The sequence below is a fragment of the Heloderma suspectum genome, chromosome W (genome assembly GCF_057233095.1).
Source record: "Heloderma suspectum isolate Gila_16-S chromosome W, 16-S_ref, whole genome shotgun sequence".
Taxonomy (NCBI): Eukaryota; Metazoa; Chordata; class Lepidosauria; order Squamata; family Helodermatidae; genus Heloderma; species Heloderma suspectum.
The window spans coordinates 28147509-28162329 of record NC_139475.1 but is presented as its reverse complement, the minus strand read 5'-3'; the positions used below and the strand labels follow the sequence as shown (position 1 = coordinate 28162329).

Genomic DNA, 14821 nt, shown 5'->3' with positions numbered 1-14821 from the left:
AGTTGCAGGAAAAAGCCAGCCGCTCCATTCTCCCACCATTTCCACCCGAAGTCAGAGCTCCAGGGCCACTAAGCTCACCCAGTTCAACTCACTCAGCTGTTTGGGGGGTCCATTCCCCTTAGAGTTTCCCCCTCCCCATGCAAAGTTTCTCCCCCTGTCTCCTTAAGGTTGCTGCCACAAACCTTGGGGTTCCTCTGAGCCTACATGGACAGTAACCCTAATTATATGTGATTTGGAGAACGAGCTAGCAATTCGCACATATGGATTAACAACTGAGTTTAAAAACATCAGTATCCTGATTTGCCCGAAGCAGCTTCCAGCCAACGATGATTCAAGTGGCACAGCAAAATAAAGAACGTTTACCCAGAGTCACCACCATGACAGGGATGCTGAGACGCTGGCGAGTGCTTTGCGATAAGCGCAGAAATCCATATTCAAAGGAATACTCCACGATGTACTGTTCCTGTGGCCAGACTGAAAAATGAAGCAGAGAACAGTTGTTTTTGGAAGGCTTGGGGGTGGGGGGCTGGAGATGGAGAGCCCCAAAGGCAATAATCCTTAGGACCCTTACCCCACACTCTGTCAAGGCATGCCACATGTCAGCCAGGTTAAAAAAACACCTAGCTGCTTACTCAAATGAACTGAAAGGAATCTGCATTAAAATGAGAAACCAGCCTTTCCTAATTGGATATTGTTAGACTACAACTCCAGGCATCTCTAGCCAGCATGGCCAAAGGTCAGGGATGATGGGAGCTGTAGTCCAACATCATCTGGAGACCCACAGCTGGGAAAGGCTGCACTAACCAGCCAGGGATAGGAAGCTTGCTGTGTCATTTGAACCTGGGTTCCTGGCTTGTTGTGCCGCTTGCAAGCCAGGATCATAAACCACGGCTTCTTCTTGGCTTACAAATCCTGGATCAGCACACCCCAGTTCAAACAACACAGCAAGATTCCAATTCCTGGTTAGTTTAGTGCAGAGGTGGGCTACTTGTGGGCCCTTCGGATAATATGGCCTAAAGCTCCCATCATTCCTCACCACTGGCTATGCTAGCTAGGGTTGATGGGAGCTGCAGGCCAAAACATGCGAAAGGCCACAAGTTGCCTAATCCTGGTTTAGTGGCTCAAGCTTGCAGAAGGGTGGAAGTAGGAGCCAACAGGCTGCCCAGGACCTCGTATCCACCAGCAAGGCTTCCAATGTACAGAAATCAGTCTGGCTACCAACATAAACACATAGACTCCCCAAGACCCTCTCAGAAGGAATGTCAGGGGTGGAATAGAATTATTAGAGGTCACATACATAAATACATACATGTATGTGTGTGTGTGTCTCTGTGAATTCCTCGATTCCAGAGGGTGTCAGGAAAGATGTAAAAATGTGATACTGAGGGTAAAGTCCGGCTTTTTTGTTTTTAAATGAAACTTAAATTTCTAGCCCTCATGCTCGAAAGCACCTTGAAAGCACTTGTTTCCTGCCTCCCAGCTCAGCAGAGCAGAGCAGAGCAGAGCAGAGTAAGCTGCTCCAGCTGGTCCACTACAGAAGCAAGCAAGCAAGCTCCCAGAGAATGAGTGACCACAGCAAGTGGACAGGGGGAGGAAACAGGAGTTGGCCAGGGGAGTTCGGCAGGGGAGGCCCCTAACATTTTTTTAAAAATGTATTTTTCTTGTAACACACATTTCCATACCAGTGGGACTCTGCTTTTAACCTCCAGTGAGTCGAGGACCAGGCACACGCACAGGCTAGTCTAGAACACTCAGAAAGCTAGACACAAAAAGGGAATACAGGCTATGGAAGGACAACTCTCTCCAATGGTGGTGACCTGCAAGGTGTGTGCCATGTTTGTTTTCTTGCCTGAGACCAACATGGCCTACACCTGCAACAAGTGCAAGTTGATCACGCTGCTGGAAGAAAAAGTAAGAGGACTGGAGCGGTGACTGTCAACCCTCCGGGGAATAAGAGAACATGAAGAGTTGTTGGACAGAAGCAGCAAAGGGAAGACCAGAGGCTTGAAGAGCAACAGCAAGCTGAGGCAGAAGTGGGAAATGCTGAGGTGAGGAAAAATGCAGTAGAGGATACTCCTTGGAAAAGGGTGACAATTAGGAGAAGAACTAGACGCCACTCCGCACCAGTGGAGGCAGTGGAACTAAGGAACCAATTCCAGGTACTTGAGGATGAGACTGGAGGACAGCCTGCAGAGGAAGAGTTACAGGGACCTCGCAGGAGAGCGCGCAAGAGGCTGAAGTTAAGTCAAGCAGAGGCAATGAAACCCAGGCCTACAACAAGAAGAAAATAGTAGTAGTAGTAGTGGGAGACTCCTTGCTGCATGAGATCGAAACCCAAGTATGTCGCAAAGACCTGTGGACTCTCCAGGCACGCTGTCTCCCGGGAGAACGGATTAGAGACGTGACTGAAAGGTTGCCTGCACTCATAAAGCCCAATGACAGGTATCCCTTGTTTCTCATCCATGTGGGAACAAATGATACCGCCAAGCGGAGCTATGAAGAAATCACTTCAGACTCTGAAGCTTTGGGAAGGAAACTCAAGAAGTTTGGGGCCCAGAGAGTTTTACTGGATCAAAATAAATGGAGCAAAGAATAAAAGGAACATGGTGGTCGGAGCCTACTACCGGCCACCCAATCAAGGAGAAGACAAGGATGAAACTTTGGAAAAGCAAACTGCTGATGTTTCAAGGAAGCATGACGTAGTAGTAAGGGGGGACTTCAAGTTCCCTGATATTAGTTGGGAGACAAATTCTGCAAAACATGGCCCCTCCAGGAAATTCCTGACTTGTGTGGCAGATAACTTCCTCCTACAGAAAGTAGAGGAAGGAACTAGAGGACTGGCTATCCTTGACTTGATCCTAACCAACAGAGATGACTTAGTGGGTAAAGGAGCAGTTACGAGAACTCTGGGGGAAAGTGACCATGTTATACTTGAGTTCTTGGTTCTAAGGGAAGCAAAAGCCGAGTGTTGCCAGACGAGTACCCTGGATTTTAGGAAAGCTGATTTTAATAAATTCAGAACAATGATCAGTAAGGTCCCAGGGCAAGCGACTCTAACGAGAAAAGGAGTCCAAGGTGGGTGGGAGCTTTTAAAAAAAGAAATTCTCAAGGCACAATTACAGACAAATCCAACAAGAAGAAAAGGTGGAAGACAACAGAAGAAGCCAATGTGGCTTCACAAAAAGCTTAGAGATGACCTGAAAACAAAAAAGGACACATATAGGAAGTGGAAAGAAGGCCAAGCAACAAAGGAAGAGTCCAGGCAGGTAGCACAGAATTGCAGGGATGGCGTCAGGAAGGCTAAAGCTGAGAATGAGCTGAGGTTAGCGAGGGATGCAAAAAGCCACAAAAAGGCTTCCTTCAGCTACGTGCGTAGTAAAAGACAGAGGAAAGAAATGGTGGTTCAGCCATTAAATAAGGATGGCAAAACGGTAACAGATGACCAAGAAAAGGCAGAGGTGCTGAATTCCTACTTTGGCGCAGTCTTCTCCCAAAAGAGGGTCTATGACCCCCCTGGCAAAGGCAAAGTACAGGCTGAAGGGGCAGGATTGCAGCTTGAGATCGATAGGCATATGGTCAAGGAACACCTAATTACTTGGAATGAGTTCAAATCTCCAGGGCCAGATGAACTGCACCCTAGAGGAATACAGACACTGGCAGAAGAACTCTCAGAACCGCTGTCTATTCTCTTTGAGAAATCATGGAGGATGGGTGAAGTGCCAGATGACTGGAGGAGGCCTAATGTTGTCCCTGTCTTCAAAACGGGCAAAAAGGGAGAACCTGGGAACTACAGACCAGTCAGTCTGACTTCAATCCCTGGGAAAATTCTGGAGCAGATGATAAAGCAATCCATCTGGAAGCACCTGGAAAACAATGCAGTGATTACTCGAAGCCAACATGGATTTGTCAAGAACAAATCCTGCCAGACAAATCTGATCTCATTTTTTGACCAGGTCACCTCCCTTGTGGACCGTGGGAATGCTGTGGACATAATATACCTCGACTTCAGCAAAGCTTTGGACAAAGTGCCCCATGAAATCCTGATGAGCAAACGAGCTCCAAGTGGGCTAGATGAAACAACGATCCGGTGGATCCACAGTTAGCTACAGAATGGGACTCAAAGAGTGCTTCTCAATGGGACCTTCTCAAACTGGGGAGAGGTAACGAGCGGGCTACCGCAGGGCTCAGTCCTGGGCCCTGTGGTCTTCAACATTTGTATTAATGACTTGGAGGAGGAGGTGCAGGGAATGCTGATGAAATTTGCAGATGACACCAAACTGGATAGCTAATACTTTGGAAGACAGAAACAAAATTCAAAGTGATCTTGATAGACTGGAGCGCTGGGCAGAAAGCAACGGAATGACAGTTAAAAGGGATGAGTGCCAAGTTCTGCACCTAGGAAAAAGAAACCAAATGCACAGTTACAAGATGGGCGATACGTGACTCAACAACACTACAAGCAAGAAGGATATTGGCATTGTTGTTGATCACAAGCTGAATATGAGCCAACAATGTGATGTGGCTGCAAAAAAGGCAAATGCTATTTGGGGCTGCATTCATAGAAGCATAGCTTCCAAATCCCGGGAAGTCCTAGTTCCCCTCTACTCAGCACTGGTTAGGCCTCATCTGGAGTACTGTGTCCAGTTCTGAGCACCGCACTTCAAGAAGGATGCAGACAAACTGGAGAGGGTTCAGAGGAGGGCAACAAAGATGATCAGGGGACTGGAAACAAAGCCCTATGAGGAGAGACTGAAAGAACTGGGAATGTTTAGCCTTGAGAAGGGAAGACTGAGGGGAGATCGGATAGTGCTCTTCAAGGACTTGAAAGGTTGTCCCAGAGAGGAAGGCCAGGATCTCTTCTCGATCATCCCATAGTGCAGGACACGGAATAATGAGCTCAAGTTACAGGAAGCCAGATTCCGGCTGAAGATCAGGAAAAACATCCTGACTGTCACAGCAATACGACAATGGAACCAATTACCTGGGGGAGGCGGTGGGCTCTCCCACCCTGGAGGCATTCAAGACGAGGCTGGACAGCCACCTGTCAGGGATGCTCTGACTTGGATTCCTGCATGGAGCAGAGGGTTGGACTCGATGACCTTGGAGGCCCCTTCCAACTCTACTATTCTATGATTCTACGAGAATGCCCGGTGAGATCCTCATCACTGAATAAAGTTTCCAGTGGCTGGAGGTTGGCCTGCAGCTCCTTCGCCCTCTCCAGGGAAGGAGAAAAAGATTATACAAAATTACCCCAATTGGTATCGTTTGTACAAGGCACAAACTTCACCTTTTCTTGGCACAGAAATGTTAATGATGTTTCCTTTCACGCTACACACACACAGGTTTCTCATCTGCAAATGTACTTCATTCCATCTTCTCTAAGAGTGGCCCACATGGATCAAACCCTAAAAGCCCATCTAGTCTGGGAAGCTCAGAGTACAAAAGCAATAGGCTCTCCTCCCACCACTTGCTATCTGTTTCTAGGCTCTTACTGTAGCGATGGCCGCCAACTTGGAGAGCTTCAAAAGCAGATTAGACAAATTCATGGAGGTGAAGAAAGCTATTGATGGCTGCTGGTCATGATGCATCTAAGCGACAGCTGCTGGGGAACATGAGTGGGAGGGTGCTTTTTGGCTCGAGTCCTGCTTGTGGACTTCCCATTGGGGCATCTGGTTAGTCCACTGTTGGAACAGAATGCTGAATGAAAGAGGCCTTGGGTCTGATCCAACACGGCTCTTCTGATGTTCTTATGGTGCTCAGTTGTGAACGGATGCAAAACATGGAGAATCCTGGTCACTATGGTGGCAGCTAGGATTAACTGATAGACCTGTCCACCTCTTGTGAATTTGTCAACTCATTATTTAAAGCCAGCAAATAGGAGTAAATAAAGGAAATATTTAACTGCAGAGAACATAAAATAAGAGGAGCATCTGCTGGATCAGCCCAAAGGCCCGTCTAGTACAGCAAGTGGCTTCCTACCATGGCCAACCAATGCATGCAGGATGTGAGGGCAACAGCCGTCTCCTGTTCCTTGCTTCCAACAACTGGTGAGTTGGGGGGTATAATGCCTTGGAAGGTGGAGGTTGAGAGAAAACCCTACGCAGCAGGACACACTGGCTCCCCGCTTTGCAGGGCAGTAAGTAATGTCGATAGGACTCGAGATGTCTGCTGCAAGAAAGGGGTTTGAACCCCCAGCCTCTCACACCCAAGTCTGGAACGCTAGCAGCTGAGAGCCACAGGCCTAGGCCCACAAACCCTGCTTCCCTGGACAATGCTAGTTCGTTTTCACCAGTGCCTTCAATCCTGAATAAGGTTTCCCCAAACAGAGTGCCTCCTCCCATACATTCCCCCATTTGCACAGAGGTCACTGAAAGAGGCTTTGCTTCACTCCGTGATCCAAGATTATTTTATTCATTTATTTAAAATATTTCTAGGCCATCTCTCAGGGCAGGAGCCCTCCCAAGGCGATGTGACAACAATAACATTCACAGAATAAAAACCGAGGCAGTAATAAAAACAGCAAATATTCCAAGAAACAACGACTGGCAGAAGAAGACAAAATCCCACAACACACCATGGCAGCTACAACCCAGTCCAATAAAACAAAATCAGGGAAGGTCAGAGTAAAGTATAAATTTCCAGGGCCTTCCAAAACGCCTGGAATGATAGCACCTGGCAGATACTCTATGGCAAAGCATTCCAGAGGTGTGGGGCCATTGCAGAAAAGGCCCCCTCTCGTGTACTCGCCCACCTCACTGCCTCCACAGGTGGGCAAGTAAGAACTGCCTCTCTTGCTGATCTCGAAGTGCAGGCAGGCTGATACGAATAAGGCAGTTCTTCAAGTAATTTCGCCCCAAATCGTTTAAGGCTTAAAAGGTCAAATCTGAGAGTGGTAGTTATCCGAAACCATAGGATTTAGATGGAGAGAGCAATCCTATGGCCCCTAGACAGAGTCTGGGGGCGGCCATAGGATAGTTTGGATTCCTGGATCTGAGGTCAGAGTGCTGACTCTGACCTCAGACCCAGGAGTCCGAGCTCCCTGCCCCCTCCCCCTGCCTGCCAGCACAGAGAAACCCATGCCAACTGCCTCTCTGAGGTTGCAAAGGCAACCTTGGAGCAGAGGGAAAGGGAGCGCTCCCATGGCTGGGGACGGAGGGGACCGGGGAGGCCAGCTTACAAGGAATCCTCCGGCCTCCACAGGCTCCTTCCTTCCCCTTGCAACACCTCAGGTAGATGGGCTAAAAAACCCTGTCTAGCTGAAATGCAGAGCAGGAGCAGCATGGAGGCGAAGATTGCCTCTGCCGCTCCTTCCAGTCTGCATTGGATGGCCATAAGCCTCCGAGTTTGGAGGCTTACAGCCATCCCCACAGGATTGCGCCCTTGGTGTCTTGAACAAGGGCCACACCACTGCTTCTTTCAAAGCTGCAGGAACCTCGCTGTCCTTCAAGGAGGCAATAACCACCTTGAAGGTCCAGGTACCCAGCCCAACTCTGGCAGATTTCACAAGCCAGGATGGAAAAGGATCGAAAGAGCAAGTAGTAGGCCTCAGTCCTCCAAGTTGGAAGGATAAGCAGCAAGGTCTTCTCTGGGGCAGAGTCCACTCTTTTCCAAAGGGAGCCTCGCTTGCAGACCGGTTTGGAGAGGCGAGTTTGAAGACAGGGATTAGTAAATGCTGAAAGGAAAACAGGGAAGATGCAAAGGGGAGGAGGCGGTAAAGACAAGAAGTGGGAGGAAGAAGGTGATGGGTAGCAGTGTCAGATCTTTACCTGCTTTGGCTACCATCTCAAACTCAGACACAGTCTCGCTGTGAGGCTGCATACCTTTAGAAGCCACCGGCTCGCCACTGAAGGAGAATTCCTGGCTTTCGTTGGGGGCCAGTATTTTGGCACTGCTCAGCCGGGATGGCTTGACAAAGATGTTGGGCTCGATGGCCAAGTCAAACTGTTGGTGGGGGAAGGAAGAAGAGGGTGAGGGAAAACACACACACACATGAATTAAAGAAGGCGCAGGGAGCAAGTCTGGATTCACGCAGTTCCACGGCAGAGGGGCTGGCTACCAGCAGGCCGCTGAGATCAATTCAAGGTGTTGTCTTTGACTTGTGAGTCCCCATGTCCTGGGACTTCCATGGCCATCTGAAGGCCAAGTTCCGGATTCCCTAATTTTGGGAAGCAAGTATATCCGTGGTGAGGAACAGGGGGACTTCAGTGACCCCAGAATTACCTCCTTCAAGGAGGTGCAGCTCTACCTCCCTAAGGCTTGAGGAGGTTGCGAAAGGCTCTGAAAGGCACCTGCTGTAAATTGTGGCTTTGCTCAAAATTGCCCAATAATTCGATTGTAGACCAACTCTTTCCATTTCCCCATCCCTCCCAGCCTCTAGCCTCGCTATTTCTCCCACCATCATCACCAACACCATCACCACCTCTTGAATAGCCAGACCCCTATGGCAGCCATTATGTGACTACCCACATCCTCCATGGGAGCCATTTTGTGGTGGTGCCCACAGCAGTTTCTCAGATTCCAAAATGTGCCCACAGGTTGAAAAAGGTTGGGGACCCCTGCTGTAGAATTAGTTAGCCTAACTTGCGCATCCTGGAAGGGAGAGATTTAGTATAAGTGTTTAATCAAGGTTTCTTTCCCCTCCACATTATGTGCCTTACAGCTCCTCTCAGCAAGACCATTAATCACACTGCAGCCATAAGGATTCAGAGTAGCTTACAATGCACAGCAGGACAACATGCAAAGAACTGCGAAGGGAAGTTAACAAATACAAGTAAGGTTTGGACTAGCCCTTAGCCTGATACAGTGAACCCTTCAAATAAGCCTATGCAGCTGTCACAGATGGACAGATCTTTGTGAAGCCATGCTCACTGGTACCCCTAGGCACAGCCCCTGCCATGAGGCACCCTTATAGCCTCCTGAGGGAGGGGTCTATCGAGTCCATTCCCCTAGGGTGTGGGTGGGTCTGCACCACAGCAGCGGGGATGGGACAGGCATATAACTCCATCTCTCAGCCTACTAATCCCCCCTGGCTTCAGACTGTATGGACTGCAAATGTATCTGCTGGTAAGGACGTCTGTCAGTAGCATCTAAAGATGTTACTGCAGGCTTCAACCACATGGATACATTAAAATTAATTAAAATTAATTAATGCGTTTTAAAAACAAAATAACCCCCAAGTGTACACCCTGAGCATCCCTTTCGCATGCATTCCAAACATTTAGGTTTCGTGGTCTTGGCGCTACGGTGCTGATGTACATACAGACAGACAGACACACATCCTCTTTTCTTAGCATAGATTAACAAACTCACTAGCTAAGCACTGATCCTCATGTGGCCAAAACGGCACTATCCATGCACAAAAGGGAGTTATCAGCAGGCCAGGGGGCAGACCCAAGATTTGCAAAAGTACAAAAAAATCTTCAGCGGGGGAAAAAAATTCGGGGGGGGGGGCGCAAAAACACCCCAATGAGGACTGAGCATGCTCAGTGACCAGAGAGTGCTGGCTGACTTTGGGAGGGTGAGGATGGAACAGAGTAGTGTGAAAGAGGACCCAGCTGGCTGGCCGGCACCCAGAACAAGAGCACTTCATGCTGCAATATTTTGCTGCAGGTCCCACTTATTAGGTCTACTAATGAGTACAACCACTATTAGTATCGTTTTAGCACCATAAATACCAATCACCAACAGCAGCGCTCCACTGGTTTATTTAATCTCCTTCCCAGGTTACCCTCAACAGGAGGGATAAATGAGAACCTTGTGGAGAAAATTTAATGGAATTAAGACACAAATTAAGTGAGCTCAGTCAGTCCATTGCCACCAGAGGAGATGCTGGGCATTCAGGCGCCGGCTTTCGTTTACATAATTCAAGCCGTGAATTTGGTCTTGCAAACCCTTAATTTATTTATTTATTTATTTTATTTATTTATTTCATTTCTATACCGCCCAATAGCCGAAGCTCTCTGGGCGGTTCACAAAAACTAAAACCAAACAACACACAATAAAACAATTTAAAATATATAGAACATTAAAATCACAATATAACAATACAACCACAATAAAACCTAGCAGCAGTACAGGAGTTTAAAATACAGATTTAAAACAGCAAAGATAAAAATTTAGAAAGCTAAAATGCCTGGGAAAATAAAAAGGTCTTCACCTGGCGCCGAAAGGAGTACAATGTAGGCGCCAGGCGAACCTCACTAGGGAGCTCATTCCAGAGCCGGGGTGCCACAACAGAAAAAGCCCTCCTCCTAGTAGCCACCCGCCTCACTTCCTTCGGCAGGGGCTCACGGAGAAGGGCCGCTGCTGATGATCTTAAGGTCTGGGCAGGCACATATGGGAGGAGGCGATCCTTCAGGTAACCTGGCCCCAAGCCGTTAAGGGCTTTGAATGTTAACACCAGCACTTTGAATCGGGCCCGGAAATGGACTGGCAGCCAGTGCAGCTGGAAAAGTACTGGCGTAATATGAGCTCGCAGGCCAGTCCCTGTTAACAATCTTGCTGCCCTATTTTGGACCAGCTGAAGTTTCCGGACCGTTTTCAAAGGCAGCCCCACGTATAACGCATTGCAGTAATCCAGACGAGAAGTTATCAGAGCATGGATAACTGTAGCTAGGCTCTCTCTGTCCAGATAAGGGTGTAGTTGGTATACCAGCCTAAGCTGATAAAAAGTGCTCCGTGCCACTGAGTTCACCTGTGCCTCAAGTGACAGTTCTGGATCCAAGAGCACCCCCAAACTACGAACCTGATCCTTTAGGGGGAGTGCAACCCCCTCCAGAACAGGTTGAATATCACCTAGCTGGGCAGACGAACCACCCACTAACAGTACCTCCGTCTTGTCTGGATTGAGTTTCAGGTTATTAGCCCTCATCCAGTCCATTACCGTGCCCAGGCACTGGTTCAGAACAGCCACTGCCTCACCTGGTTTTGATGAGAAAGAGAGGTAGAGCTGGGTGTCATCTGCATATTGATGGCACCTCAGCTCACACCTCTGGATAACCTCCCCCAGCGGTTCCATGTAGATGTTAAACAGCATGGGGGATAGAGCCCTGTGGAACCCCATGGCACAATTGCCATGGCACAGAGCAATAATCCCCCAGCACCACCTTCTGGAATCGGCCATCCAAGTAGGAGCGGAACCACTGTAGTGCAGTGCCTCCAACTCCCAACCCAGACAACCTATCCAGAAGGATACCATGGTCGATGGTACCAAAAGCCGCTGAGAGGTCCAGGAGAATCAACAGGGTCGCACTCCCCCTGTCCCTCTCCCGGCAGAGGTCATCCCACAGGGCGACCAAGGCAGTTTCCATTCCAAAACCAGGCCTGAAGCCCGATTGAAATGGATCTAGATAATCCGTTTCATTCAACAGTGCCTGGAGCTGTCCTGCAACCACCCGCTCAAGCACCTTGCCCAGGAAGGGGATGTTGGCCACTGGCCTATAATTGTTAACATCCTCTGGGTCCAGGTTAGGCTTTTTCAGGAGTGGTCTAATTACTGCCTCTTTTAAAGCAGCAGGCACCACTCCCTCTCTCAAGGAGGAATTTACAACCTCCTGGATCCAGCCGGACAACCCCTCCTTGTTTGATTTAATAAGCCATGAAGGGCAAGGGTCAAGCACACAAGTGGTCGATCGGACTTGGCCAAGCACCTTGTCCGCATCCTCAGGCCTCAGTAACTGAAACTCATCCAATAAAACTGGACCAGACGGTGCTCTGAACGCCTCTACCAATGGAACTGCATTAATGGTGGTGTCCAACTCATGACGAATCTGAGCGACTTTCTCCTCAAAGTGCCGCGCAAACTCGTCACAGCGTGCTACCGAGGGTTCCACTGTCTCTCTCCCTGGCCCAGAATGTAACAGGCCGCAAACCACTCGGAAAAGCTCCGCCGGACGACACTGAGAAGATGCAATGCTGGTGGAAAAGAACTGCCTCTTTGCCACCCTCACCGCCACAGAGTAGGCTCGATAGTGGGCTCTTACCTGTGTTCGGTCAGACTCAGCACAAGTTTTCCTCCACCTGCGCTCTAGCCGTCTCCCCTCTTGCTTCATTGCCCTCAGCTCAGGTGTATACCAAGGAGGTGGCTGGGCTCTGCTCAGAGGGAGAGGGCGCTTGGGCGCGATCGTGTCAACCGCCCGAGTCATCTCTGCATTCCACAGAGCGACCTGGGCTTCGACAGGAGCACCAGCCATACCAGCAGGAAACCCCCCAGAGCCCTCTGGAATCCATCGGAATCCATCAGCCCCCAGGGGCGGACCGTTTTAATAGGTCCCCCACCCTTGCAGAGGGGAAAGGCCGCCAGAAGTCTAAACCTCAGCAGGAAGTGATCTGACCATGACAGAGGGACAGATGTTAATTCCTCTACTTTCAGATCACCATCCTCCTGCCCAGTCGAGAAAACCAGATCAAGCGTGTGTCCTTTTATATGCGTTGGGCCGATGACATGTTGGGACAGCCCCATGGTTGTCATGGCGGCCATGAAGTCCTGAGCCGCCCCGGATACAGCGGCCTCGGCATGGAAGTTGAGATCCCCCAGGACCATCATCCTGGGGGTCCTCAACACCAAGTCCGAGACCACCTCCGTCAGCTCAGGCAGGGAGTCCGATGGGCAGCGGGGTGGGCGGTACACCAACAGAATCCCTAATCTGTCCCAGGTACCCAACACAAGGTACAGACACTCAAGATCTGCACTCGAATGAGCAGGAAGCCTGGAGAGGGAGATTGAATTCCTATAGACCACGGCAACCCCCCCTCCCCGGCCCTCAAGTCGGTGTTGGTGCTGCACCGAGTACCCAGGAGGGCACAGCTGGGAGAGAGTGACCCCTCCCAGTTCCCCCACCCAGGTCTCAGTAATACATGCCACGTCAGCCCCCTCATCCACAATCAAATCATGGATGAGGGAGGTCTTATTTTGGGCCGACCTGGCATTCAGCAGCAGCACCACCAGACCCGAGGGCAGACTGGTAAGGCTGCCAGGAGCCATCAGGTTGGGGGAAGAACCAGAAGAGGGGACAGCTGTAAGGTGTCTAGCCCCTCTCCTCCTCAGCTGGCCTGTTAATCCCCCAATGCCATACCTCCCCCTGCCCGTGACCACAGTTATGGTGGCACCTCCCCCACCCCCTGAGTTGCCCAATAGTCCTCCCAGGCACATATTAAAATATTAAGATATAAAATATACAACAGTTTAAAAGAATATAAAAGAGATAAAAGAGAACAGCAGCTTAGAAGGAGCAGATAGTCCACGTTTGCCCCTTCCCCTGGTCTTTAAAGCTGCTGCCCTTTGCTGCTGCTGCTATTTGCTGCTGGTGTTGTGGCTGCTGGTGTCTCTGGAGAGGCAGGTGGGTAGATCTTGCGACCCCAAGTGCGACGCTAAGTGAGCACTTAGCGCGACGCCGAGGCGCAGCCTCTGGCAGCCCTGCCTTAAGTACCTGTGGGCGGGGGCAGAAGCAGGCTCAGGATCACCCGGTGCAGCTGCTGGCTGGTCCTCCTTCCCCAGGCTCCTTCCCGAGCAGCCTCTGGCAGCCCCGCCTTAAGTACCTGTGGGCGGGGGCAGAAGCAGGCTCAGGACTTCGCTCCTGTTCACTCACATGGGATGAGGATTTAGCAAATGATTTAAAGAGGACAGATTCATTGATGCTGGCTGCATAGAACTTGGAAGAAACCAACAACAAAAAACCTAACAACTCGGGAATAACTGAGGTTGATTTGTGCTTTCCTACGCTAGGACACAGGGCTTTATTTCATCATTTTGAGGGTACGTTGGGTGCTTGCTTGCTTATACTTCTTCACTTCCTTGCACAGCTCTTCAGTAAGGTCATTGTTTTGTGAATCCAACATACTGATACCACACCTTTTCCCAATCTGGTGCCCTCCAGATGTGTTGAGACTACAACTCCCAGCTGCAGTCCCACATCTGGAGAACATCAGGTTGGGGAAGGCTGTAATATTGCAAGCCAGTTTAGATCCTTACTGGCAACACCACATTTCTCTGTAATATAATGAATGCATGGTAGAATTATGCATGGTGCTGTTTTTCTCCCTCTCTCATACTAGATTATCCAACAAGACTGAGCACCAGGAGGTCCAAGACAGACTTCACACTGTTGACTTACATCAGCCTTCTCCCAATCTGGCGCCCTCTAGATGCATTGGACTACAACATCCATTATCCCCAGCCAACATGGCCAATGGGGATGATATGAGTTGTAGTCCAACACATCTAGAAGGCCCCAGGTTGGGAAGGTGAACTTACAGAACTTGCTACTATGAGTCATGGTGTCCATAAACTGTGATGGCTAATCTTAGGTCAGGGTGCTGGAGAAACTCCCCTATGAGGAAAGATTACAAGGTTTGGGTCTGTTTATCTTAGAGGAAACAGTGAGTAAAGGGGGACATGATAGAGTTTTATAAAATTAAGCATGTGGGGAGAAAGTGGAGAGGAAGAAGTCTTTATTCTTTCATAATACTAGAACCCAAAGGGGTCATCTCATGAAGCTGGTGAGAGATTCAGGACCATGAAAAGGAAGGATTTCTTCACACAGTGCATAATTATGCTATGGCAGGGGTCCCCAACCTTTTTGGAGCCTTGGGCACATTTGGGAATTTGAGAAACTGCTGTGGGTGCCACTACAACATGGCTTGAGAAATAGGAAGGCTATGCATAATTGCTAGAAAGTTGTATTTTCATATAAAGGAATTCATATGTATATATTGCTATGGATATATACAATATTAAATTAATACATACGTATAATATATACATTAATTTAATATATACGTATATTAAAAAACAGGATTTAAAAAAAAGTTTTGTGGGTACTGT

General features: G+C 49.1%; 2 protein-coding genes across 4 annotated transcripts in view; one reads left to right on the top strand and one right to left on the bottom strand.

Annotated features, from left to right (window-relative positions):
- Nucleotides 1-14821, bottom strand: part of LOC146333948 (membralin-like) — a 59810-nt gene that overhangs the window by 28433 nt on the left and 16556 nt on the right. For 2 of the 3 annotated variants that reach the window (XM_084824989.1, XM_084824990.1), the window contains exon 3: nt 7821-7941. In XM_084824989.1, coding sequence (XP_084681115.1) covers nt 7821-7941 — 121 coding nt within the window. Of the gene's footprint in view, nt 1-363; nt 475-7820; nt 7942-14821 lie in introns of all 3 variants that reach the window. The other variant, XM_084824988.1, reaches the window with a different exon arrangement.
- Nucleotides 1598-14821, top strand: part of LOC146333946 (uncharacterized) — a 96943-nt gene continuing 83719 nt past the window's right edge. The window contains exon 1 of the mRNA XM_084825314.1: nt 1598-1629. The gene's annotated coding sequence lies outside the window, so the exon portion shown is untranslated. The remainder of the gene's footprint in view (nt 1630-14821) is intronic.